At 35.9% G+C, this 26,182-nt stretch overlaps 2 protein-coding genes across 4 annotated transcripts; both read left to right on the forward strand.

Annotated features, from left to right (window-relative positions):
- The first annotated feature begins 3 nt into the window (after positions 1–3).
- ercc8 (excision repair cross-complementation group 8) lies at positions 4–13,868 on the forward strand. The gene is given in 13 exon segments (XM_048209088.1): positions 4–329; positions 1,512–1,607; positions 1,748–1,849; positions 1,963–2,086; positions 3,112–3,193; positions 4,397–4,465; positions 5,078–5,095; positions 5,098–5,143; positions 5,820–5,923; positions 7,818–7,942; positions 8,555–8,752; positions 8,900–8,995; positions 13,289–13,868. Coding segments are annotated over 13 exon segments (1,200 nt in total). The 5' UTR covers positions 4–252; the 3' UTR covers positions 13,352–13,868.
- Positions 13,869–14,018: 150 nt separating this feature from the next.
- Positions 14,019–22,994, forward strand: elovl7a (ELOVL fatty acid elongase 7a). Of its 3 annotated transcripts, none has more exons than XM_048209092.1 (8): positions 14,019–14,342; positions 17,025–17,116; positions 18,596–18,786; positions 19,737–19,817; positions 20,900–20,956; positions 21,487–21,592; positions 21,674–21,810; positions 21,999–22,994. In XM_048209092.1, exons 2-8 carry the CDS (start codon positions 17,044–17,046, stop codon positions 22,227–22,229), a joined length of 876 nt encoding a protein of 291 aa, XP_048065049.1. In that variant the 5' UTR covers positions 14,019–14,342; positions 17,025–17,043; the 3' UTR covers positions 22,230–22,994. The 3 variants fall into 3 exon arrangements, with proteins under 3 accessions (XP_048065049.1, XP_048065047.1, XP_048065048.1); XM_048209090.1 differs by having other exon boundaries at positions 14,019–14,226; XM_048209091.1 differs by having other exon boundaries at positions 14,019–14,179.
- The last annotated feature ends 3,188 nt before the right edge of the window (positions 22,995–26,182 follow it).

A 26,182-nucleotide genomic window follows, 5' to 3' on the forward strand; every position in this document is an offset into this window, starting at 1 on the left:
GTCACAACATGGCTGCCTCCTATCCAACAAAATGCACAACAATCATATCTAAAAGCTAAAATAGATCATATCCTTTTAGCGTGCTGTACAGAATGAATTTGTTCAGTTTTAAAACGCGGTTCTACATGTTAAATAATCGCCATTCAAAAGCTAGGATTAAAGACTGTAAACGGACGTCTGATATAGTTAATTCACTCTGACAACATACCATACAATACATAAATAAACAAAAGCTTCAATGTCTCTACAACGATGCTGAGTTTTCTTTATGCCAGACAGTCGGGGCTTGACGACCCAGTTCGACTGAGACGTGCAGAATCCACACGAAGGTAATGTTTTTTTAATTAATATTTGCGGGGTTGCTTCTTATTGTTTTAAAGATTTACAATAATAGCCAAGGGGTGAATTAATACAAAACAACAACAATAAATAACTAAATAAAATTCAAAATGCAGAAATAAACAAAGTTAAAAACATTAAAACTTTATAAAGTTCAAATATGTTCAAACTTAAAGGGTTAGTTCACCCAAAAATGAAAATTCTGTCATCAATTACTCACGCTCATGTCGTTCCACACCCGTAAAACCTTCGTTAATCTTCGAAACACAAATTGAGATATTTTTGTTGAAATCCGATGGCTTCGTGAGGTCTGCATAGGGAGCAATGACACTTCCTCTCTCAAGATCCATAAAGGTACTAAAAATATATTTAAATCTGTTCATGTGAGTACAGTGGTTCAATATTAATATTATAAAGCGACGAGAATATTTTTGGTGCGGCAAAAAAAAAAAGAAGGACTTAGTGATGGCCGTTTTCAAAACACTGCTTCATGAAGCTTCGGAGCATAATGAATCAGCGTAAGGAATCATGATTCGGATCGTGTGAAACAGCCAAACTGCTGAAATCACGTGACTCAGGCGCTCTGAACAGCTTATTCTATACACTGATTCATTTGTGCTCCGATGCTTCCTGAAGCAGTGTTTTGAAATCGGCCATCACTCTATGGTGCACCAAAAATATTCTTGTCGCTTTATAATATTAATATTGAACTACTGTACTCACATGAACTGATTTAAATGTGTTCTTAGTACCTTTATGGATCTTGAGAGAGGAAATGTCATTGCTCCCTATGAAGGCCTCACTGAGCAATCAGATTTCAACTAAAATATCTTAATTTGTGTTCTGAAGATTAACAAAGGTCTTAGGGGTGTGGAACAGCATGAGGGTGAGTAATTAATGACAGAATTTTCATTTTTGGGTGAACTAGCCCTTTAACATTGTTTTTAGGTATTGTGTAATGCTATACTGTATTAACCATTGTTCTTTTGCTACATTCTGTAGCATCATTAATGTAGAGAGGGGGGAATGTTGGTCTAGCAAACTGCATATTTTTTTGTCAGCATTTTGTTTTTGCTAAAATGTTTTGGAATTCATAACATGAATGTTATGTCAAATCAAATTTATATGAAAAGTGGCACAACTTGCCTCACTCTTCCTTACTGCATCTTTAGGGTGCTGAGTCTGGAGTTGAACCACAACAGAGATGTGGATCGTGTCCATGGAAATGGAATTAACACCCTGGACATTGAGGTTGTTGATGGAAGATAGTAAGTTTACTCCTCCCTCAAGAATACTAGAATACTGCAATCATAGAATTCACATTTACCTGTATATGCTCTTACTCTATTTCCTTGTGATGACCCCATATAGTAAATACAGTAAATCACTGGCCTGTTTTGCATTCCAGTATGTTGTCAGGTGGATCTGATGGTGTAATCGTGATCTATGACTTGGAAAACAACAGCAAGAAGCTTAAATACTCTTGCAAAGTAGTTTGCACAGTAGGCAGGTCAGTATGGCTCCCTTCTCCTTCACAGTGATCCAGTGACCACTAGATGGCAGTATGATATTTTCTGATTTTAATATGGATTGTCATGTTGTGTGACTTTGTTTTCTGTGAAGGTCCAGTCGGCATGTGCATAAATTCAGCGTTGAAACAGTGCAGTGGTACCCGCATGACACAGGTATGTTTGTGTCCAGCTCATTTGACAAAACCATGAAAGTTTGGGACACAGAAACTCTGAAGGTGCGTGAACGTCTTCCAACCAACACCCCATTTCTCATTATGATTACTCATTTATTTTTTTCTCTTCTTTTCTCTTCTATAGTTATTATATATTATTATATTTTATGCACCACACACACACACACACACACACACACACACACATATATATATATATATATATATATATATATATATATATATATATATATATATATATATATATATATATATATATATATACAGGGCCACGAAAACTTTAAGTTTTTTTTTTAAGTTTCTCAGAGTTTCTTCTTTGAGAAACTGGAAGAAGTCCAGGAGTTCACACTAAATTCAGATTTTTGCTTGAAGAAGCCATTTTGTTCTGATTTCTTTTCTTTTTTCTTTTTCTTCTTCTTTTTTTTTTTTACATTTTGTTTACATATTTCCTTTATTTTCTGTTTGTATCTTAATAAAGAGACTGAAAAATAAATATGGGTGGTCATTGAAACATTGGCAAAACAACAAAGCACAGTACTATATGTTAGCAGTCCAGAAGTACTAGCTATAAATATTATATATATATAATATATAGCAGGTATATATATAATATTTATAGCTAGTACTTCTGGACTGCTAACTGCATTTCATTAGCTCTGTACACTGCACAATGACAATAAAGTTGAATCAAATCTAATCTAAAGTGTACGTGACCACCTGCTTTTACTCAGTCCACAAACAAAGTTCCCATAGTTTTTTCACAAATGCAATAAGCAAACTATCTAACAACTCACAGCCGTCATTCATTGTGGAGCTACCAGTCTGCTCAAATACTGGCTCTTCTGTGGTGTCAAATGTCGCTTATCAGTTGGCCCTGCATCTGGTATTTGCATTGTAACTGACGCACAAGAATGGTGCTCAAGCAACATTCAGTGCTTTCTAATTGCTCCCTTAACCACATCTAACATGGGCGTATATTCGTGTGTTTTCTTAAAATCTTAATCTTTACAATAGGCTCTATTTATTGATTGCGTGATTGTTTGATTGATTGATTGTGTTTTGTTCAGCCAGCTGAGGAGTTCCAGTTCGATGGTAATGTCTACTGTCATCACATGTCACCTATAGCCAGGAAGCACAGTCTTGTAGCAGGTGTGTTCTCTGATAAGACCAAACCCTCTGTATGTGGCTGTTCTTTACACTTCGGAGCACTCTTTGATGTTGTTCTTTTGTGCCTTTATTTTAATCAGTAATTAATAAGTTCTTAAAATGTATGTTTTAGATAAATGCTCATATCTGCTCTAGAATATACTTTTGGTTAAAGTGGAAGAATTTGAAGGATCTTAACAATTAACATTATCGCTCAATGGGTAGATGGTGAAACATTTCCTTCTTTACATACGAGAGGTGAGGAATCCAGGCACTTATCGCCGATTCAGGACCGACAGGTTATGAACACCTCAGTGTCCCTTTGTCTCGGTCTCTAGTTTCTTTCACACTTTCTTTTTTTTTTTTTTTTTTTTTTTTTTTTTTTACAATGAGCTCATAAATAATTTCCCCCCACTTCCATCTCTTCAGAAAAAAACATGTTGATTTTAGGGAATCTTTTTCTTAATAATCTTCCGTAGTACAGTGCTATTTATTATTATTTATATGCTGAGTTTAAATATCCAGTCAAACAAATAAAATCTCTGTAATCTCATATTTATCATAAGTTGGTATCTGCCTTCATACATACTTTTATATCACACGTGATCAGTTTTTCTATTGTCATCACTGAATGATCTTTTCAGAGTAAATAGTTGCAAGATATGTTACATCAAGTGTGACATCAAGGCTATTACAGAATTGTGGAGCCGTGTCCAACTTTGTGCAAGTCAACAATTATTCATCTTGGTTGTTTGAGATCTCTTCTGTTTGATGAATGGTTCACATCAGGCAAACATAAAGCTCAAAATTTCTTATAAGTTTTTATAAGGCCAGGCAGTTCTGACTTACACTTCTAATTTTGTCTCGGTGTGAGTCTCACTGGACTCCAGGTTTTACTGGAGGTCATCAAATCATATATTTGATTATGCTTTATTATATTTGTAGTCTATTTGTCTCTTTATTCCCGTTCACATACTTTTTCCTGCAGCCGTATAATCGGAAGCATCTTAAAGATCACATTCCATATATTTCCAAAAGCTTATCATTTGTATTCCAGTTCATAAATCTTACAAAATATTGTGCCAGTATTGGTGTGTTTAATGTGTTTTGCCCTTTACACATGGACTCTAAACTCCTACAACAACAGAGTGTCTGAGCTGTTGTGTTATTCTTCTCACTCAGCTCTATTGTACTCTGTGTTGGCAGTTGGTACCAAAGACCCTAAAGTGCAGCTTTGTGATCTGAAGTCTGGGTCGCGCATCCACATCCTACAGGGTGAGTAATGCCTGTTGTTTCTGAATGGAGACAGCACTGGTGGAAGGATTTTGTACTCCTTTAAAAGCCAAAAACCAAACTAAAATATTTTGAACAAATATGGGTTATTGAATCTTGACCATGTTGGCAGTTATTTTGCCTCAGTCAGCATTTCCCCACCTTTTTCTGGTCATCTCAGATACCACAATGTAATATTAAACATTTACACTACCATTCAAAGTTTGGAGTTGGTAAGATTTTTTTATTACAATTTAAAACAACTGTTTTCTATTTTACATTAACATGTAATTTATTACTGTGATGTCAAAGCTGAATTTTCAGCATCATTACCCCAGGCTTCAGTGTCACATGATCCTTCAGAAATCATTCTAATTGCTGATTTGATGCTCAAAAAACATTTATTATCAGTTGTGCTGCTCAATAATTTTGAGGAAACCATGATATTTTTGTGGCATTATAAATGTCTTTACTGCCGATTTTATTAATTTAATGCATCCTTGCTGAATAAAAGTATTTAAAAACAAATCTTACTGAACCCAAACTTTTGAATGTTAGTGTATATTAACTTTCAGAGTTAGTGTCAGTTATAATGAAACAAGGTTTCCATGGCAGGTCACAGGGGCGAGATCCTTCAGTGAGATGGTCTCCACGATATGAGCACATCCTGGCCACCGCCAGGTAAGCACCTCCACACCTGCACAAATGCTAATGCACTTACCTTTCCTTTGCTGAGGAGTACCATAACAAGAAACAGCCACATGCTGTGTTATTTGATGCTGTTTTTTAGCCGTTGTGGATTCTTTAGTCATTTGAAGCCCTTATATATTTTAGTTGTTCTATATTCAACTCGTATGCAGTTTTAAATTCATAATTGGTTTCAGTCTTCTCAATAGATTCAGCGCTCACCTGCTATTTGTGTAATGTGAGTGAATGAGAGTGAGCTAATTAGCCAGTGGGGACTTTTGAAACAGTCCTTCCAGCCTGGAAAACAATTAAGAATATAGAGCAAAGTGTTACTCATTTTTTGCTAAATCTATTTTACTAGTAAACTGCAGAAAAGTAGATCAAAATCTGATCCAAGAATCTCTAGCACATGAAGTTCCATGAAAAATAAAAGATTGTTGGAAGAAATCCAGGCATTTTGGTATCTATTTTTTCTTACAAATTGCAATTCCCAAATGAGATTGCTAAAGACTGCAATGTAAGAAGGCCATAGGAATGATGAATAATGTTTGCATTACTTGAACAGAGGGATCTTACTGGTTCTGACCTGACCTGACCATCTATAAGAGATTTATTCTTGTTCATCTTGCATTAATGCTAGTAACACTTGTGCAACGGATTTCTCTGTCAGCACTGACAGTAGGGTCCTCGTCTGGGATGTGAGAAGAGCCTCGGGGAGTCTTTTTACTTTGGACCAGCACAATGGAGACAAATCCAAGGCCTCATCTGAAGCAGGTGAAATCACACTTAGCGAGTTTCATCAAGTCTCATGAGGATAATTGTGATTTAATCTTTGCACTAAACTCTTTAAAAAATTAACTGCAAAAACATTTGAGAGGTAGTTTACTGAAAATATGTATTTATCATATGCATTCTGTAATATGCATTTATGCGTGATAGAATATTGCTTCTTAAAGAGTGTACAATAAGCAAAATTTTATGGTAAGTTCAAATATATATATATATATATATATATATATATATATATATATATATATATATATATATATACACACACACACACACACATACATACATACAGTTGCATGAAATAGTATGGGAACCACTTGCAGAATCTGTGAAAATGTGAATAATTTTAACAAAATAAGAGAGATCATACAAAATGCATGTTATTTTTTTATTTAGTACTGTCCTGTGAGTATGATATTTTACATAAATGATGTTTACATATAGTCCACAACACAAAAAAAATAGCTGAATTTATTAAAATCACCCCATTCAAAAGTTTATGAACCATTAATTCTTAAAGGTGCTAAAGAGGTTCTTTTTGTCGACTGAGTTTTTGAAATGAGCGCATGGGTAAGAACAACCCCCCTCCTTCACAGCTCATTTAGAGGGAACGCCTCCCAAAACTCGTGCACGAGTATCTGAACACGAGTGTTTACCACCGGCATTCGCTGTGTTATTAAGCCGGGCACACATTTAACGACTAGCTAAAACATTCTGACTATGCTCAACATACAGCGATTGTTTCCTGCTCCTGAAGCAGATTTATACTTTCACATGGAATTTGCACACCGAGTGTAATCGCAGACTGAAAGCAACTGGCTCTGACTGGACGCGTTTGAACGCGATCAGTCATAAGTATCAGTTTACATTCATAATCGGCCTTACAATCGTTAAGTGTGTGCGCGACCTAAAGCCGTGGATTCATTATGTCGGACTCACCGCAGGTGACTCATAATCTGCAGTTGTTACTCCTGTCTCCTGACAAAAACATTGCATGCAGCGCCTGTGGAGTGTGGAAAGTTAATGGAGCGCGCAGCCGCGCACGTCTCTCACATGGATCGTCATGGCAGTGATTGACAAGCCAGAGGGCCAATCGTTTACGCGATGATCGCGTAAACGATTGGCTGATGTTTTTAAGGCCCTACCTCGTGCACAGATGATGTATATTAATATTATTACTTTCAGTGCACCTAATAAATAGTCTTTTATCAGTTAGTAAAGACAGTTTCAAGTAATATTGCAAAAATGTATAAAACAAAACATCCTCTTTAGCACCTTTAATACTGTGTGGTTACCTGGATGATCTGCGACTGTTTTTACGTTTTGTGATGGTTGTTCATGAGTCCCTTGTTTGTCCTGAGCAGTTAAACTGAGCTCTGTACTTCAGAAAAATCCTCCAGGTCCTGCAGATTCTTCAGTTTTCAAGCATTTTTTGCATATCTGAACCCTTTCCAGCAGTGACTGTACAATTTTGAGATCCATCTTTTCACACTGAAACTATTTTTTTTGTCTTGTGAACTATATGTAAACATCTTTTATGTAAAATATCTTACTAAGGACAGTACTAAATAAAAAATAATATGCATTTTGTATGATCTCTCTTATTTTGTTAAAATTATTTTCACAGATTCTGCAAGTGGTTCCCATTGTTTTTCATATATATATATATATATATATATATATATATATATATATATATATATATATATATATATATACACACACACACACACGCACAATTCTATACAATTAATGTACTGTAAAATATATAATACAATACAAAAATATATTTATTATTAATGGTATTGTATAATATTAAATTTAATGTTATAATATAAAATTTAACAATATTTAATATAAAATTATGCTTATCTTACAGTTAACACAGCACACAATGGGCGAGCAAATGGATTGTGCTTCACAGCTGACGGACTTCATCTCCTCACTACTGGTACAGATGATCGCATGCGCCTGTGGAATAGTGCCACGGGGGAAAACACATTAGTGAGTAGCAGTTAGGGCTGTTTGAAGACTTTACACTAACTTATTACCTAATACCTGTTTTGTAAATAACGATGTCAAAAATTATATTTCATGCAGCAGAAGTAATTAGGGGCCATTCACACAGAACGCGTTTTTCATTCCACTTTAGAATGTGAACGCTCTAGACAGACATCTTTAACCTTTGCTGTTGCGTCTAATGAATGACAGCTTTATAAAAATTTATAACTTAAGTTAAAATAAGTTAAACAAGTTAAAAAAAAAAAACATCTCTAGACCTTGCGCTTTTTTTTCGTTCTACTGACCTGCATATCGCCTTTTTAACAGCAAAAACATGTTCTGCGTGAACCTGCCAGAACCACATTGATAATGAGTGATAAAGAGTTTGTTATTCCACTAGCAGCTGAGGTAGAATGCTGCCAGACTTCTTAGTTGAGTATAAGATACAATCATTTGACGTCACTTTGTTTTTTTTAACACCTTTGTTAGTGACAAGAAATATGTTCTTTAAAAATGGTTGATACATATTTTTATCTGCTAAATTGTCCAGTTTTTAATTTCACAGATATCTTTAGATCATTTTAATCCATTGAACTGCTTAATTTACATCAACAGGTGAACTATGGGAAAGTCGTGAATGAGAGCCGCAAAGGCCTCAAGTTTACCGTATCGAGGGGCTGCAGTCCGGAGTTTGTGTTTGTGCCATGTGGCACTTCGGTAGCAGTGTACGGGCTTCACTCGGGAGAGCTGATCACTATGTTGAGAGGACATTATAATAATGTAGACTGCTGTGAGTTCCACCCAGATTATCAGGTAATGTTGTTCTTGATTACTTGCTTAGTGATTGAGTCTTTACTAATCAGACAATGAACTGAAGCTATGCCATTTAGTAAAAACAGTGTTCTCACAATCATTTAATGAGATTTGTATTGACTCATAGACTCATTTGTACATCATTAGGAGCTGTACAGTGGAGGTAAAGACTGTAACATCCTGGCCTGGGTCCCAGTGCTAAGACAGCCTGACATTGAGGATGAAGAAACCAACTCTAAACGGGTAAACTTTTGTTACATTTTTTTTAATATATATACAGTGGGTACGGAAAAGTATTCAGACCCCCTTAAATTTGTCACTCTTTGTTATAATTGCAGCCATTTGCTAAAATCATTTAAGTTCATTTTTTTTCCTCATTAATGTACTCACAGCACCCCATATTGACAGAAAAACACAGAATTGTTGACATTTTTGCAGATTTATTAAAAAAGAAAAACTGAAATATCACATGGTCCTAAGTATTCAGACCCTTTGCTCAGTATTTAGTAGAAGCACCCTTTTGATCTAATACAGCCATGAGTCTTTTTGGGAAAGATGCAACAAGTTTTTCCCACCTGGATTTGGGGATCCTCTGCCATTACTCCTTGCAGATCCTCTCCAGTTCTGTCAGGTTGGATGGTAAACGTTGGTGGACAGCCATTTTTAGGTCTCTCCAGAGATGCTCAATTGGGTTTAAGTCAGGGCTCTGGCTGGGCCATTCAAGAACAGTCACGGAGTTGTTGTGAAGCCACTCCTTATTTTAGCTGTGTGCTTAAGGTCATTGTCTTGGAAGGTAAACCTTCGGCCCAGTCTGAGGTCCTGAGCACTCTGGAGAAGGTTTTTGTCCAGGATATCCCTGTACTTGGCTGCATTCATCTTTCCCTCGATTGCAACCAGTCGTCCTGTCCCTGCAGCTGAAAAACACCCCCACAGCATGATGCTGCCACCACCATGCTTCACTGTTGGGACTGTATTGGACAGGTGATGAGCAGTGCCTGGTTTTCTCCACACATACTGCTTAGAATTAAGGCCAAAAATTTCTATCTTGGTCTCATCAGACCAGAGAATCTTATTTCTCACCATCTTGGCAAACTCCATGCAGGCTTTCATGTGTCTTGCACTGAGGAGAGGCTTCCGTCGGGCCACTCTGCCATAAAGCCCCGACTGGTGGAGGGCTGCAGTGATGGTTGACTTTCTACAACTTTCTCCCATCTCCCGACTGCATCTCTGGAGCTCAGCCACAGTGATCTCTGGGTTCTTCTTTACCTCTCTCACCAAGGCTCTTCTCCCCCGATAGCTCAGTTTGGCCAGATGGCCAGCTCTAGGAAGGGTTCTGGTCGTCCCAAACGTCTTCCATTTAAGGATTATGGAGGCCACTGTGCTCTTAGGAACCTTAAGTGCAGCAGAAAATTTTTTGTAACCTTGGCCAGATCTGTGCCTTGCCACAATTCTGTCTCTGAGCTCTTCAGGCAGTTCCTTTGACCTCATGATTCTCATTTGCTCTGACATGCACTGTGAGCTGTAAGGTCTTATATAGACAGGTGTGTGGCTTTCCTAATCAAGTCTAATCAGTATAATCAAACACAGCTGGACTCAAATGAAGGTGTAGAACCATCTCAAGGATGATCAGAAAAAAAGCACCTGAGTTAAATATATGAGTGTCACAGCAAAGGGTCTGAATACTTAGGACCATGTGATATTTCAGTTTTTCTTTTTTAATAAATCTGCAAAAATGTCAACAATTCTGTGTTTATCTGTCAATATGGGCTGCTGTGTGTACATTCATGAGGAAAAAAATGAACTTAAATGATTTTAGCAAATGGCTGCAATTTAACAAAGAGTGAAAAATTTAAGGGGGTCTGAATACTTTCCGTACCCACTGTATATAAAACAAATTCTTTGACTTAAAAGATAAGGTTGGTTCAATTAATGGTGAGCTTTAGCGACTACTACATATCCTGTGGATCAGGTGTTTTTATCTTTACAGATCTGCAGGTTTGAACTAGGTGGGGCAGAAAGAGAATCTACATTTTTGCTCACGTAAACACATTTTTTGACCTTGCTCATGTCCCCCAGCCATTAGATAAGATGAGATAACCTGACAAACACTATGCCCATTATGGCATATATTGAGATGCGGCTACTGTCTGTCTTGGTGTACGTGAGATGTACATGTTAGCTTGAGTTGTGCATCTTGATGGCTTGTACTTTATCAGGCGCTGAGTTTAACAACCTGCTCTACCAGTTATACTGGCAAAAAAATCTGGCACACATTTAAATAATTGCATTGAGCATCACTGGTACACACTTAGCTATTAGCGATTACATGGTTTAGTGATATAATTTTTATTTTTAGCAGTGTATTTGGATAAGATTTGTATTTTTAACATTGTCACAAAATATTTTGAAAAAAATCTAGGTTTTTAATTTGCAAGAATAACTGAAAATTATTGGCTTAAACTCCATGACAGCTACAAAATCAATAAACATTTGCTAGCAAAAATGCAAAAAATATATAAATATATAAATTATATATATATATATTTGTGTGTGTATATATATATATATATATATATATATATATATATATATATATATATATATGTATATGTGTGTGTGTATGTGTGCGTGTATGTATATGTAAGCAATAAGGTACTCCAGGCTGTGGGTTGTTAGGCAACCCCTTCAGTCGTGAATTATTCACGATACAGCACTAGGCTCAAGTACCTTATTGCTTTTATAAAATGGTTACCACACAATACAAATATTAAAGCCAAAAATGTGAATCAATGGAACTTTCATGAAGTAAACTTTCACTAAAAGCCTGAAAAAATAGTCCCTGACCGTGAAGAGCAACAGAAGTTACATTATTACGCCGATTAGATGGCCAAAGACTGTCTTTATGAGTGTGTCAGTCAGTAGCGAAGACTTTTACATTGAAAAGACTGAAACGTTTACCATCCGAAACTGTTGTGAACACGGAACAAGACACAACTGACAAATGCTTTGACTAGCGACTGTCAGTCATGGGAAAACCCCTTAACTGTTAAAAGGACAAGATAATACATCGGACATTTAAACAGATTTTTTATTATGAACATAGGACTGACCTGAAGAAAAAATGCTAAATCTGAATGTAGGTAATAAACTTGCTCACTCGATCTCTTTCTCACAATACTCTTCTACATAATACAGTAAGCTTCAATGAACAATATTGAGAATAGGGCTGGGCGATACATCGCATGCGATTGTCACGTGCATTTTGTCAGTAAAGCTGGTTCCCTGATTACTGCTAAATCACCATCACCTGCTTTCAAATGGAGCGGGATTTAATAGACAGAGCCGTAGTTTACTGATAGCTACGCAATATCGCGTTCATTATAGCAGATGAATCGCCTTCGATAATGAACGCGATATTGCGTAGCTTATCAGTGATCTACGGTTCTGTTTATTAAATGGCGCTCCATTTGAAAGCAGGTGATGGTGATTTAGCGGTAATCAGGGAACCGGCTTTACTGACAAAATGCGCGTGAAAATCGCATGCGATGTATCGCCCAGCCCTAATTGAGAACAAACAGTTTACATTGTTAAGCGTGGTTGCTAAGGGTGTTGTGTAGTGATACACAGAACCGTTGGGTGAAGCGGAGAATCAAGGACAGGAACTAACAGTTTATATACATTACTTTTTCAATTTTCAACAAAATATTTCAAAAAGTTACTTTATCAGATAAGTAACGCAAGTTACTTTGTTTTCACATTTATTGACTAACAGCAATATGCATATGCATTTCCTTCAGACTGAGGCTTATTCATTTCACTTTTGGTGTGAAAGGGCCTTTACATTAACCATTAAAAATCAAACAAGCAAGCCCAGCCCAGGTGAGACAAAGTAACGCAAAAGTAATGTAACGCATTACTTTTCATAAAAAGTAAGTGTAACGCAAAAGTAATTTAACGCATTACTTTTCATAAAAAGTAACTAAGTAACGCATTACGTTAATAAGTTACTTTTTTAGGGAGTAACGAAATATTGTAATTCAATACTTTAAAAAAGTAACTTTCCCAATGTTCTTATTGTTGTACCCTGGCTGTATCATGTATCATGAGTCATGTAGGCTTAAAGTCAGCATGAAACGGAAGTTGTAACTGTCTTTTCTTCCCCATTGTGACGTATATCCTAGTGAAATGGATTCTCGAACAAGAAAATATGTAGGGCGGGGCTTGATTTTTTTATTTTTTTTTTCCATCCTTGTTTTGCTATTGCTGTGATCTCATGTGAGTTTTCCCACCCTTATTCCGGTGAACACGTCATCAGAGAAGAGAACAGATGCCCCTGCAGGAGGGAAGGGACAATATTTTGATTAAAGATTATGAGAACATATGAATTTAAAAAAAAACTATTGATGTCCTCAGATAGTTAATTTATAATATATACCACAATATTCCATAAAAAACCAAGAATTGTCCATTTTGATTTCATGGTGACTTTCATAATGATCAAATGTTTCACAATATTCTGGATGCATATTTTCACAGGGTGGAACACAAGCTGCAGTCAATCCTGCTTTTGAAGACGCCTGGAGCAGCGACGAAGACTGACAAAGCAAGGAACCCAGCAACCTGTTTTTTATTATCCAGATAAACCACTATATACATTCCTTGAGATGTCAAAGTGCTCTTACAATATACAGTTGCATACTGCATCAATGGGTGCATATAAAGTCACTGTACATAAAAGTTCTCATGGGTGTCAAGTAATTCCATTGGTTGTCACCTGCTCATTTGCCTGTGGATTTTAAGTTTTACATTGTCTTATGCTTTTCTTGAGCTTTACTGTGTACCAATGGTTTCGTATAAAAAATTATGCTTTATGATTATGCTAAACGTATTTGTTTTTACTTTTGTTGGATGATCAATGATCTGTTATTTTTTTTGTTTTGTATTCTTTATTTTTACTTTTGTTGGATGATCAATGAACAGTTTTTTTTTTTTTTGTATTCTTTATTTTTGCGTCTTTAGTAATTAAACAATGAATGTTGTAAGATAAAAAAAATCATGCTAACTCTATGTAATTTTTTCTGTGACATTTTATAAATCATTATTGTGGCATCATTAATTGTCATAATTATTTGACGCTATACTTTTGTCCTTATAAATTTCTCTGTTTTACGAGTCACGCAGCCTAAAGCGTGGGTGTATTACAAGTCCAGATGCGACATTTGACCAATCAGAGCCCTCAGCCTCAGAATACGACTCCGCCCACTGCCCGCTCATCATTACAATGAAGACGGAACTCACGCGTCTTTTAGATTAATTGATGGAGGTCGTGTGGTCAAGCCATTAAATTTTACTTTTTAAACTACTTTACCTGGCCCAGGGGCAGAATAAGAGCGTCCTGGTGAACGGAGAGCGGGACGACTTCAAAGAGTGCGTGGAAATACTCACATATCTGAACTTTCGTCTGTTTTGTCACGGTAAGACAGGTGCACGAGCACCTGCACTTAGGTTATTTTATGAAGTCCGTATGTGATCTGCTGTGAATTTCTTGTGATGAGGAGGAAATTCTGCCTTCCCTGTTAAAACCTTGGGGGTGAGCTACAGTATTTCCTCTCAGTATTTTGAGTCACTTAATTAGTACGCTATATTTATTTATTTTTGGGTTCACGTCACACTGTTTATGGTTTGGGAATGGTTACTAAAGGATCTAACGTTAGTTTAGTAGAGTTCAGGTGGCGTCTCCGAAATACTGATGTGTGCGTATGTTTGTATATGTACATTATATTTATATATAATGTATATGTTAGGGTTTTTTTAGTCCGAAATGTCATAAAAATAGGTAACTTAAGTTGTTTTTATATTGTATTATTATTTTGAATATTGTAGTTTGAAAAATATATTTGACAACTTTTTAGGTTATGTACTCTCAAGGTTCAAAGAAAGTGTTTTAAGTATTTTTTTTTTTTTCGTTACACAACTATTATTTATATATAGAGAGAGTCATTAAAGATGCTGCATATAGAATATCAGGGAATAATAAGCTAACTGAGCATAGCCAACAGAGCATATCCCACACTTAAACAAAATGTCAGATAGCCTATTATGTTAGGTTTTGCTAGTATTTGGCTTTCCAGTTCAGCTGTCAGAGCCCAGTTGCTGAATGCACCTGTGTGGAGGGAGGGTAGTGTCCTCCTCTCACACCTACAATCAGTCACTCTCATGGCAACAGGCGTGTCGAGGCTTGTATTAAAGATTACAGTATCTAGGCAGGCAACTCTCTCCAGATTATTGGACCAGTATACCCTGAAACACATGTTTGATTAGTCTCTCTTCAAACATTAAAGTGCGTGTTGAAGGGAAGGAAAGAATGCTTGGGTTGATGCTTCACCAGAACGATGCCCAAATTCATGTACAGCATCTGAGTGAATTTATTTTTTTTAGGGGCCAGTCAGCTTAAAGCAAGCTGTTTTTAACATCATTATTGTACTCTTTTGTGTGTGTGTGAATTGTATTCATGTATGTCAGGGAATCCTGTTATACGCTTTTAGGACTTAATGAAATTGTCATGCCATGTTTTTATTTATTGATTAAAAATTGCCTGCTGAATCTGAAATTCACTCTCACCAACATTGATGCACATTTTAGGCACTACATTATTTAACACTTTATATAGAGCTGAATATACAGTCAAACCAAAATGTATTCAGACACCTTGAACATTTCATTCATTAATACAGTTTATTCACTATAGTTTAAAAAAAATGGTAATAAAATATGACCAGATCTCAGAGTTAAACTAGGCTGTGTCAGAAAAAATTAATTATGTCAGATAACACTTAAGCAAAACATGGTCAGGTCAAAGTGTCGGAATAATTTTTGGTTCCAAATCTTTATCAGTTTTACTGATAAAATTTACTTTTACTTTAAAATTTAACAGTTTACATTATTTTGCGATCCTCACTTATATAAATGAACTATAGTGTCCTGCACCCATTAGTAAAAATATATAAAAAATGTCTGAATAAATTTTGGTTTGACTGTATATTTTTATAAATATTTTATATATAGTTTTTCAATATAGTATTTTTAATATCAATATGATCAATCTTTTAATTTTTTTATTTTTCAGACATAAAATACAAAACAATTTGTTTGGTTTTTAATTTGCTATAGCTGCGAATTATACTTGTTACTCCATAAACTTTGACGTAGCTGTCATTTTTGCAATTTTGGCATTTTTCACTTTTTCTTCACCTTAAATGGATAGTTCATCCAAAAATAAATTGTCATCATTTGCTCACCCTCAAGTTGTTTCAAACCTGTATGAATTTTTCTTCTGCTGAACACAAAAGAAGATATTTTGAAGAATATGGGTAACCAAACAGTTGATGGTTACTGACATTCTTCAAAATGTCGTCTTTTGCGTTTAGCAGAGGAAAGAAATTCATACAGGTTTGAAACAACTTGAGGGTGAGCAAATGATGACACAATTTTCATTTTTGGGTGAACTATCCCTTTATTAAATGGAATTATACGCGCCTAATACACACTCACAGATGTGTGCGTTTATTATAGAAAAATTAAAATCTGAAATGCACTGTTCTGGTCAGGGTATCGAACAACTGCGTGTCTCCATTGTATGCATCTCTAAGTTGAACCGTTATGTTGTATATTGCTGTACATTGTTCTCTGGCTCTGCATTTCTTCGTTTATCCACCCCCATGATTTTATGGGCTGTCCTGGCTTGTGTGTCCTTAATGTACACTGACTGCTGACCATTGTGTCCCAACACTCACCCTCTTGTTCAGCTCCGAGTTTGCTGGAGAGTATGGAGGATGGTCCAACTGCTGATTTAAACTTCTTGTGTTTTCTAACAACAATACAACCTTTCATGCTGCTGCCACCATAAATGAGTTATTCTTGCATCATTTTTGCAACATTCAGGCTCCACATCACGTCTGGTCATACTGTCTAGAAGGGAACAGTATTGTGAAGGTGTAATTGTAAGATTCAATTATAAAATCAGTCTTAATGACGTGGAGTTCAAGTTAAATGTTTTGTTTCATAGAATGCGACCTTTTGTGCCAGACTTGACGTAGTTAACTTAAGTTTTTGGGATTAGTTTATTAAATGCACTAAATAATAGATGCACCTAATAATTAGAAACTCTTAATATCACTTCACAAGGCTAAATGAAAGTTGTAAAGGATAAAAATGGTAGATGGTTGGTCATTGAGGGTTCTGACTCTTTTACTCTTTGTGTTTATGACCTTAGGCTCTGATCATTGGTGGTGATGGCATTCTTTGAGATCACGTCCACAGCTGAACACTATTATGACAAGTGGACCAAGTTGATCAATGATGCAGGTAAGAAGGTTTCTGACATTAGGAAAAACAAAATATCAATGTATGACCTGCAACAGTCAGGTTCTGGAAGTAAAAATCCCATTGGAAAAATCATTTTGTCCATAAGGGACTTATAAATCATTAAAGGTGCCCTCGAATGGAAAAATTGAATTTACCTTGGCATAGTTGAATAACAAGAGTTCAGAACATGGAAATTACATACAGTGAGTCTCAAACTCCATTGTTTCCTCCTTCTTATATAAATCTCATTTGTTTAAAAGAACTCCGAAGAACAGGCGAATCTCAACACCGTACAACACCGTTACGTAACAGTCGGGGTGTACGCCCCCAATATTTGCATATGCCAGCCCATGTTCCCAACATTATGAAAGGCATTAGACAAGGGCAGCCAGTATTAACGTCTGGATGTGCACAGCTGAATCATCAGACTAGGTAAGCAAGCAATAACAACAGTGAAAAATGGCAGATGGAGCAATAATAACTGACATGATCCATGATATCATGATATTTTTAGTGATATTTGTAAATTGTCTTTCTAAATGTTTCGTTGGCATGTTGCTAATGTACTGTTAAATGTGTTTAAAGTTACCATTGTTTATTACTGTATTCACGGAGACAAGAGCCGTCGCTATTTTCATTATTAAACACTTGCAGTCTGTATAATTCATAAACGCAACTTCATTCTTTACAAATCTCTCCAACAGTGTAGCATTAGCCGTTAGCCACAGAGCACAGCCTCAAATTCATTCAGAATCAAATGTAAACAATATAACAGTATACAATACTCACATAATCCGCATGCATGACGAACACTTTGTAAAGATCCATTTGAGGGTTATATTAGCTGTGTAAACTTTTGTTTAGGCACTGTTTAAGGCAAGCGCGAGCTCCGTGGGCGGAGAGCACGAGATTTAAAGGGGCCGCACAGCATAAATCGGCTCATATTTAATGATGCCCCAAAATAGGCAGTTAAAAAAATTAATTAAAAAAAATCTATGGGGTATTTTGAGCTGAAACTTCGCAGACACATTCAGGGGACACCTTAGACTTATATTACATCTTGTAAAAAAAAAAACGTTCGATGGCACCTTTAAGGTAGGGTTGGTTCATGGCTTACAACTCTATGACGAAGACTTTTTAAAAATCCCTTTGGGAAAAATGAATGGGAAAGATACTTCTAGAAGCAAGGTTGCTGCAAAAGTGGTTGCTAAATTTGTTTCACCCAGTTTAAAATCATTATATCAGTGAATGTTTAATCAGATTACTTATTTTTTTAGAACTTGACTGATTCTAGTACTGAGATTTTTGAAATGTCAGTTTCTCATACATCAGTGTATTTTATTTATCTCAGAGAATGATGGTGCACAACAACAGCAATGTCAGGCATAGATTAATGCACAACTTAATGCAGTTACAATAGATGTTACTGTACATAGAGACATTGCATGGAGTGCAAATATTCTTGTGATGTGATTTCAGACCCCAGGACGAAAGACTGGCTGCTCATGTCCTCTCCTATCCCACAAACGGTTATTATTTTATTTTACATCTACTTTGTGATGTCACTGGGGCCCAGGATAATGGAGAACAGGAAACCATTTGATCTGAAGCAGGTCCTCATCATCTATAATTTCAGCGTTGTGGCTTATTCTCTTTACATGTGTTACGAGGTAAATCTCATTCTGTTTGCTAGCAGGCAAACCTGCTGTTTGTGTTTTGCTAGAGTTTTTTTTGTAGTTTTTTTTTTTTTTTATTAACATGTTTTGTTAGATTCCATTGAGTTATGCTGTCATTTCATTGTTTGTCTCATGCTGGTCACACATAAAGTGTGTAAATGGGTGGAATGAGTTTACCTACAGCATTCAGTCTAGTTCAGTTCACTCAAAAATGACATGATTGTCTGTCTTCTGTGGCTCACAAAAGATGTTTTGCAGAATGTCTGAAGCTGCTCCTTTACAATAAAAGTGGATGTGATTCATACTGACAGACACCATAATTAACTTGTTTGCTGTTTTCTACATCTTCTGAAGCCATATAGTAGTGTTGTTTTGAAGAAACTTCAGTTGTTTAGTGAAAATAATAAGCGCTTTTATGTTGCTTTTTGCCCTTTTGGAAATTGGTGGTTTGTATCAGTCCATTTTTACTGTATAGAAAAATCAGCTTAGACATTCTGCTAAATGTGAGCATTTTGTGTTACACAGAAAGATTGTCATGAGGGTGAGTAAATGTCTTTAAACAAATGACTGTGCAGAATTTGGTGTAGTTTCATATAAAACTCTAGAACTGCAGATCAGTAGTCATTGAGTGCAGCTACATGCGTAGTCTTACATATTGTTGGGTTAAGCATAATTGGTAATTTTACAAAAATGTGATAAATAAATAAAAACATGTACTAAATGTGCCAATCAAAATCTAACATAAACATGGTTTTCTTGCCTTGTCAGATTTTTATAATGATTTTTATATCTCAGTTCAGGGTTTTTTTTTTTTTTTTTTTTGGTCTTTAGTTTATCTCTATAATAAATGGTATGGCCAAAGGTAAATTTCTTAAAATCCATTGGTCTCTTGTTCTTTAATTTCAGCAAGGCCTCTTACAAGTGTACACATTCTTTCTTTGCAGTTTGTGATGTCAGGCTGGGGAACAGGATATTCATTCGGCTGTGATTTGCTAGACCCCTCTCATTCGCCACAAGCCATGAGGGTGAGAGCAGAAGAAATGTTGCCTTACCTGCTGTGTGAAAAGCTTTATGTACCTTTTGTTGTTAGTTTTTTTTCTCTCACCAGGTTTTGGATTTGGTTTAGATTTGGTTGGCTTCACTTGACTTGAAGTCCCCCTGTAGTCAATAATTTTACCCCTTAAAACTCATCTTTGATCACCAAAATTACACATTTAAATGTTTTTTTTCCTGTGGAAAAAAAAATTCTTTATGCCTTAAAATAGCTTAAATGTAATTACACCCTTGCCTAATTTATTATATGTGGATCTATGAATATGTTAATTAGCCCCGCCTCCACTCACTCGCACAAGCTCAGAGATCCACTCGGTCAACTTACTGAGGTAAACGCTGCACAGTGGTATCGCTTTTTACGTCGGACACATAACGGCAATTAATATGATTAGCGTTTTGCTTGACTACATTTATCAAACAGCTGCTAATAATGTGTTGCTAATGTTACACAAACCATGTTCCCGTTCTTCATCTCAGAGCCAGACAGCCTTCTAAAAATCAATATCCTTAGAAATGCTTTGAACAACTCAGAACGGCATATAGTTCATCATAGCATCGTAATACACCCGCTACATTGCTAAATCTACCCGATTTTTCATATCAACAGAAAAATACATCGGGATAACCTGGCTTCTTTTTAGACTCCCTTGTGCGGTCCGTTAATGATATGCCAAAGCCCGCCGGCACGTTGATGTGATTGGTTACAAGGTAGTTTGTGACGTCACAAACGCCAGCGATTTCAAACCACGGGTTTGAGTCCGTCTTTAGATCACTGCAGTTTTAAAGAGAAAATATTCAGCAATGGTGTTCACTTATGAATTTGCACATGGTTTATCTTAAAGCATATTAAAAACACCACATAGACATATAAACAACATTTAAAAACTTGATTTTTACCACAGGGGGACTTTAAATGTTCCACAGAACCATTCAGACCTCCTGCAGTACACTTATTGTTGATTAATATTGTGTCCTTATGTCTGGTGAATTTGTTTTGTATTTAATAGTTTGTTTGTCGGGCATTTGTGCTTGATCTACATTTCTCTGTCTCCAGATGGCATGGACTTGCTGGCTCTATTACTCCTCCAAGTTCATTGAGATGTTGGACACAGTGAGTGATATATTCCTATTTATTACCTTGATTTCATGACATCTGCTTTGCAACTGTGTGAATATAGCTAGAATAAAGTTGTCAGTCATGTTTGCAGTGCTGAATATGGCTCTTTTATATGGCATACCCCATTTGTTTTTAAAGGAAATTGAAAAACCTCATTCTGTTCCTTAAATTTTCAGGATTTTATGTTCATTTTATATATGCTAAGCAAACGAGGTGTATATATAAGCAATATTAGTAGATGGAAGAAAACAGCACTATTGTGAGTCAAAGAGACAAAACTCCTATTGGGTGGAAAGTTGGAAGCTTGTATTTCTTATATAGAAGCAATATAACTTAAAGGGTTAGTTCAAAATGCAAATTCTGTCATTAATTACTCCCCCTCATGTCGTTCCAAACCCGCAAGACTTTTGTTCATTTTCGAAATACAAATGAACATCTTTTTGATGAAATTGAATTTAGGCTTTTATTCACACATTCACATTTTATTCACAACGGACGGGTCTTTATCTGCTTTTTCTGGCCAGATCTTCTTTGTGCTGAGAAAAAAGCAAAATCAGGTGTCCTTCCTACATGTCTTCCATCATTCCATCATGCCTTTCACTTGGTGGTTTGGAGTCCGGTTTTCTCCAGGTATGTCTTTATCTTTTCTATGATTGCATGACTACACTCAAAAGATGTATTTCATTTGAACATTTGTTTTGTTTGTTGCAGGCGGTTTGGGGACATTTCACGCCCCCCTAAACTGCATTGTTCATGTCATCATGTATACATACTATGGACTGTCAGCCCTGGGCCCTACCTATCAAAAATTTTTATGGTGGAAGAAGCATCTGACTTCAATACAGCTTGTATGTATTACAATATTTTTCATTTACTTTTGATTGTGTGGCTATAGCAATGAAAATCTAATTTGAACTTGATTTCAAACCACATATGAATCTTGTCTCATGCTGTTTTGGTGTTCATACTAACAGCTAAACTGATTTTGGATTTGACACACAAAAATTGAATTTTTGCTTGTACTCTCTCTTCTCAGATCCAGTTTGTCATGGTAACGGGTCATATTAGCCAGTACTACTTCATGAAAGACTGTCCTTACCCGTACCCCATCTTCATCTACCTCATTACTCTGTATGGCATCGTCTTCCTCCTCCTCTTCCTCAACTTCTGGTACCATGCATACACAAAAGGCAAAAGGCTTCCTAAAGTCCTGCAAAACACAACCATGCCACAGAACAACAATGGCATACACCACAAGAAAGAATAACCGGTGCAGTGTGATTAACCAATCAGCAGTGACAATCTACATAAAACAGTCTTTTGGCTACATTTTTATAAGCATATTTATATGTACACCATAAAGTTTATCTGGACGCCCTAGGAAAAATATTACTTTACAGACTGTGTGATTCAGTCTGGGCTGGATCTCGTCTTCTAACCTCAGCTGGGCATTTGAGTTGAACTCTAGGTCATTTGCCTTAAGGGCTGCTCTTGTTTCTACTCATTTTCTGCATACTCACGTGTTTCCCCTCCCTGTTTAATGAGAGTTGAATGAGTCCGAAGCCTCCCAGCTCCTCACTCATGTCAGTCACCTCACTTTTATTGCCCTTTTTTATAGCTATATTTAGATATTTATGTTCATGTTTTTGGTTATATCAGTAAATAAGATGGAGAATTTTTTTTTTTTTCTTCTCTCCCTTCATAAAAAGCAGAACTATGGAGAAAATCTTACCACAAACACTAGGTGCTATATCCGTAATGCATACTTATGTTTTTCACCCTCTACATGTGACATTGCGTGAACGGTAGCAAGTACTGCAACTGTCCTTGAAGGAACCGATGCATTGATCTCATCTTGCACTATTGGTGAAGAAGGACCGGAATTTGGTTATCTTTTTATTTTATACATCGTATCGTAATGAATGTCTTGGACTCTTTTGTCCAGGACAGGAGCTTGCATTTTTTGTATAAATTTAGTTTGTTAATTGACTGTTTTAAATATTTATGAAAAAATAAATGCTGTATTCACTTATGTTGGTGGTTTTATTTTAATTTTTATCTGCACCTTCTAATGGACTGGCTATAATTTGGGGAATTTGTCCCAGGAAGTGAACTAAATCTCACAAAACCTGGGGAAATTGAGGGGGGAAAAAAAATTATATATTAGTTTTCAGTTTTTGTTTCATGTATTGTATGTAAAAACAATAGTCTGTTATATATTGTTTTGGTTTTAATGTCCATGCATCCTATAAGATTTTAAATGCCCACTTAGATCTAATTCTTCAAGTATCTGTGATCTCAGCTTCACCATAAGATCATGGCTCCCCCATGAGGAGTAAAGTGTTGTAGTAACAATCAAGGGGTTAAAGAGTCTGGGAATTATTTTTCAGTCTCTGAACATTTGCTTTCAAACCCTTGTTTATTTTGTATTATATGTATTTTTTTATTTCTATTTGCATAATAGTCTTTTTTTTTTTTCCCCCCCCAATGATTTGAAATTGGAGACCTTAAAGGGTTCACCCACAAATGAAAATTCTGTCTTTAAGTACTCACCCTCATGTCGTTCCAATCCCGTAAGACTTTTGTTCATCTTTGGAACACAAATAAAGTTAATTTTAATGAAATCTGAGGAAATTCTGTCCCTCTATAGACAGCTACGACTACCACTTTGATGCTTCAAAAAGCTCAACAGATTGAATTTAGGCTTTTATTCACAAATATTCATCAACTCACATATCATTTGTGGTAAACGGAAACTCAAGCATGTTTGCTTGATGTGTGAGAACCAATGAGGTTCATTCTTGTGTGTTACGCAACACGTTTAAGTTTCTGGAAGAACCAATGAGGTTTATTCTCTCGCATCAAGCAGGTTCGGTTGAGCTTGTTTGTTCGCTGATGAATGTTTATATGTGAATAAAAGCCTAAATTCATTCTGTTCATCATATAAAGTAAGCGTGTCTCTTCAGAAAATTTGGACTGAACCGCTCAATTCATATGGAATAGTTTTACAATCTCTTTATGAACTTTTTGAAGCTGTCAATGGAAATAACATTATAAAGATCATTTGTGTTCGGAAGATGAACGAAAGTCTTACGGGTTTGGAACAACATGAGTATGAGTAAATGGCAGAATTTTCATTTTTGGGCGAATTATCCCTTAAATTTTTTTTTTTTTTTTTTTTTTAAGCAAAAAATACACAGGTGGCATATATCTTTGCTTTCAAATGAAGTCTGTTAATTCTAATAATGCCTAAATAATGCTGTTTACATATTGTTTTTGAATCATATCTTCTCATTTGCAGGTATGTGTTAATAATGTTGTCGTATTGTAGCTGTACTGGTGGAAGCCAATATCAAAGTGTTTCTATTTGAAGTTACCATGTAAATGCATCTTAATTCTGTCTGTCTTGAGATGCTGTCTAAAATACAATATTTTACCCAAGCTTGTGCATTCAAACTTAAACTCTTTCCTTATGCAATGGAAAACTTATGCATGGTAAGTGAGATATTTTTGGAGTAGAACAAACATGTATGAGTGTTTGCCTCCTGCTCACATAAAACAGGAGAACAGAATTCTCCTTAAAGCATTTTTCACTGGTGCTTCATGGGTAATTTTGGTCTAGCAGTTAGAAGTAGGTCACGGTTCTCAGAATGTGTGAACTAGCAGGTCAGAATAAATCTGGATTGCTGTGAATAATGCTCACTCCCCCCCCCCCTTTTTTTGGTTTGGTAGACCCTTTTCCCACACCTCCTACTTTTGTCATTTTGAGGTGAGATCTCCTAATTAGATTAATTTACAAAGTGAAACCCCTCTCAATGTTACCAAAGAATGAAATAAAAAACTACTGACAAATGCTGCAGGGAAAATTTACTGCACTAATGAACATGTTAAATGCTGCACAGCCCCCTTCATCAAACAATGTTATTTAGAGAGATGGAAAAAAAATCAGCTTCATTTAGGTATTTTGTTCCTTTTAATGCTCTACTAGACTGCAATGTTTTTAATATTGTAGTTTAAATGTTTGGACATCATTGTGTGGAATGAGTGATATGGATGTGATTTTAGTAAGAGAAATAAAGAACTTTTTTTTTTTTTTTCTTTTTTTTTTTTCTATCTTTTTTCTTTTTAGCCACCAAGAATGTTGTTGACAGAAGGATTATGTCAAACAGATGTGGTAAATTGTTTACTAATGGTGATCCAACACACTGGGACTGCACAGCTGCACGGTCATTACTGATTCAACAGATGCAGTTTGGAAAAAAGAAAAAAAAAATACATGTACATGTGCACATTCTGGGAAAGGTGATAGGTGTTAATGTCACATAAATCTGGATGTAAACACTTGCTGTTGGGCGACATTTCATGCCTTCTGAGCTTCTATCGCAGGCTATTTTAATTCCATCTTAAGACTACAAATAACTTGAATTCTCTTAAATGTCCCATCAATATTTGATTCCTGAATAAGTTTGCCATTTACTTATTGCAAACTTATTTGCAATAAGAATTGAATTAGTGTTTCTTAAGGTTTTTTTTTTTTCACAATTAGAACTGATTAGAGCTAGAACTGTTTTTCTTCTTCTCTTGTTTTTACTTGCGGTATTGAATTTTTTTTTTGTTGAAACGTGAATCATTGTAATAGCCACTCAAATAGTATCAGTTATTCTGCTTATTGATTTTCAGTGTTATAACTTAAAAAAAGAATAGCCCTACATTTCATGCTCATGGTTGACTTAAAGGGCTCTTACCATAGACTGTATAAAACAATGGATGTAGTGTCCGTGACGTCACCCGTAGGTTTCTGAAAAGCATTTTTGAAGCCCAAAGTGGGCGGAGCCATTTGTCGCCATCTTGGCAGCGTCACTCCCGGGTTAACCAAAAATGGGCAAAGAGGTGGGATGTGGGTGGAGCTGAGACAGCAGACCAAAGGCTAGTAGTGACAGCAGCGGCAATCCACCTGTCGCTCAAGTGGCCACGCCCTTAATTATGCAGAACTTTAAGAATTTAAACGGATGAGTTATAAAAAAATTCACCCCCCTCACAGTTGTCATGAAGGGCAAAATTAGCTACATAGATCAAAACCACTTTTTTGTACCAGGCTGTAAACATATTTTTTCTGCTGTAAAGTTGGGCATTTTATGCAATAAATCTTTTTCCACTATAGAATATGATTTACAAAAAAAAAAAAAAATAGCCCATTTTAACTATTATTATTTTGCTTTT

This window comes from Megalobrama amblycephala, linkage group LG12 (assembly GCF_018812025.1).
Source record: "Megalobrama amblycephala isolate DHTTF-2021 linkage group LG12, ASM1881202v1, whole genome shotgun sequence".
Taxonomy (NCBI): domain Eukaryota; kingdom Metazoa; phylum Chordata; class Actinopteri; order Cypriniformes; family Xenocyprididae; genus Megalobrama; species Megalobrama amblycephala.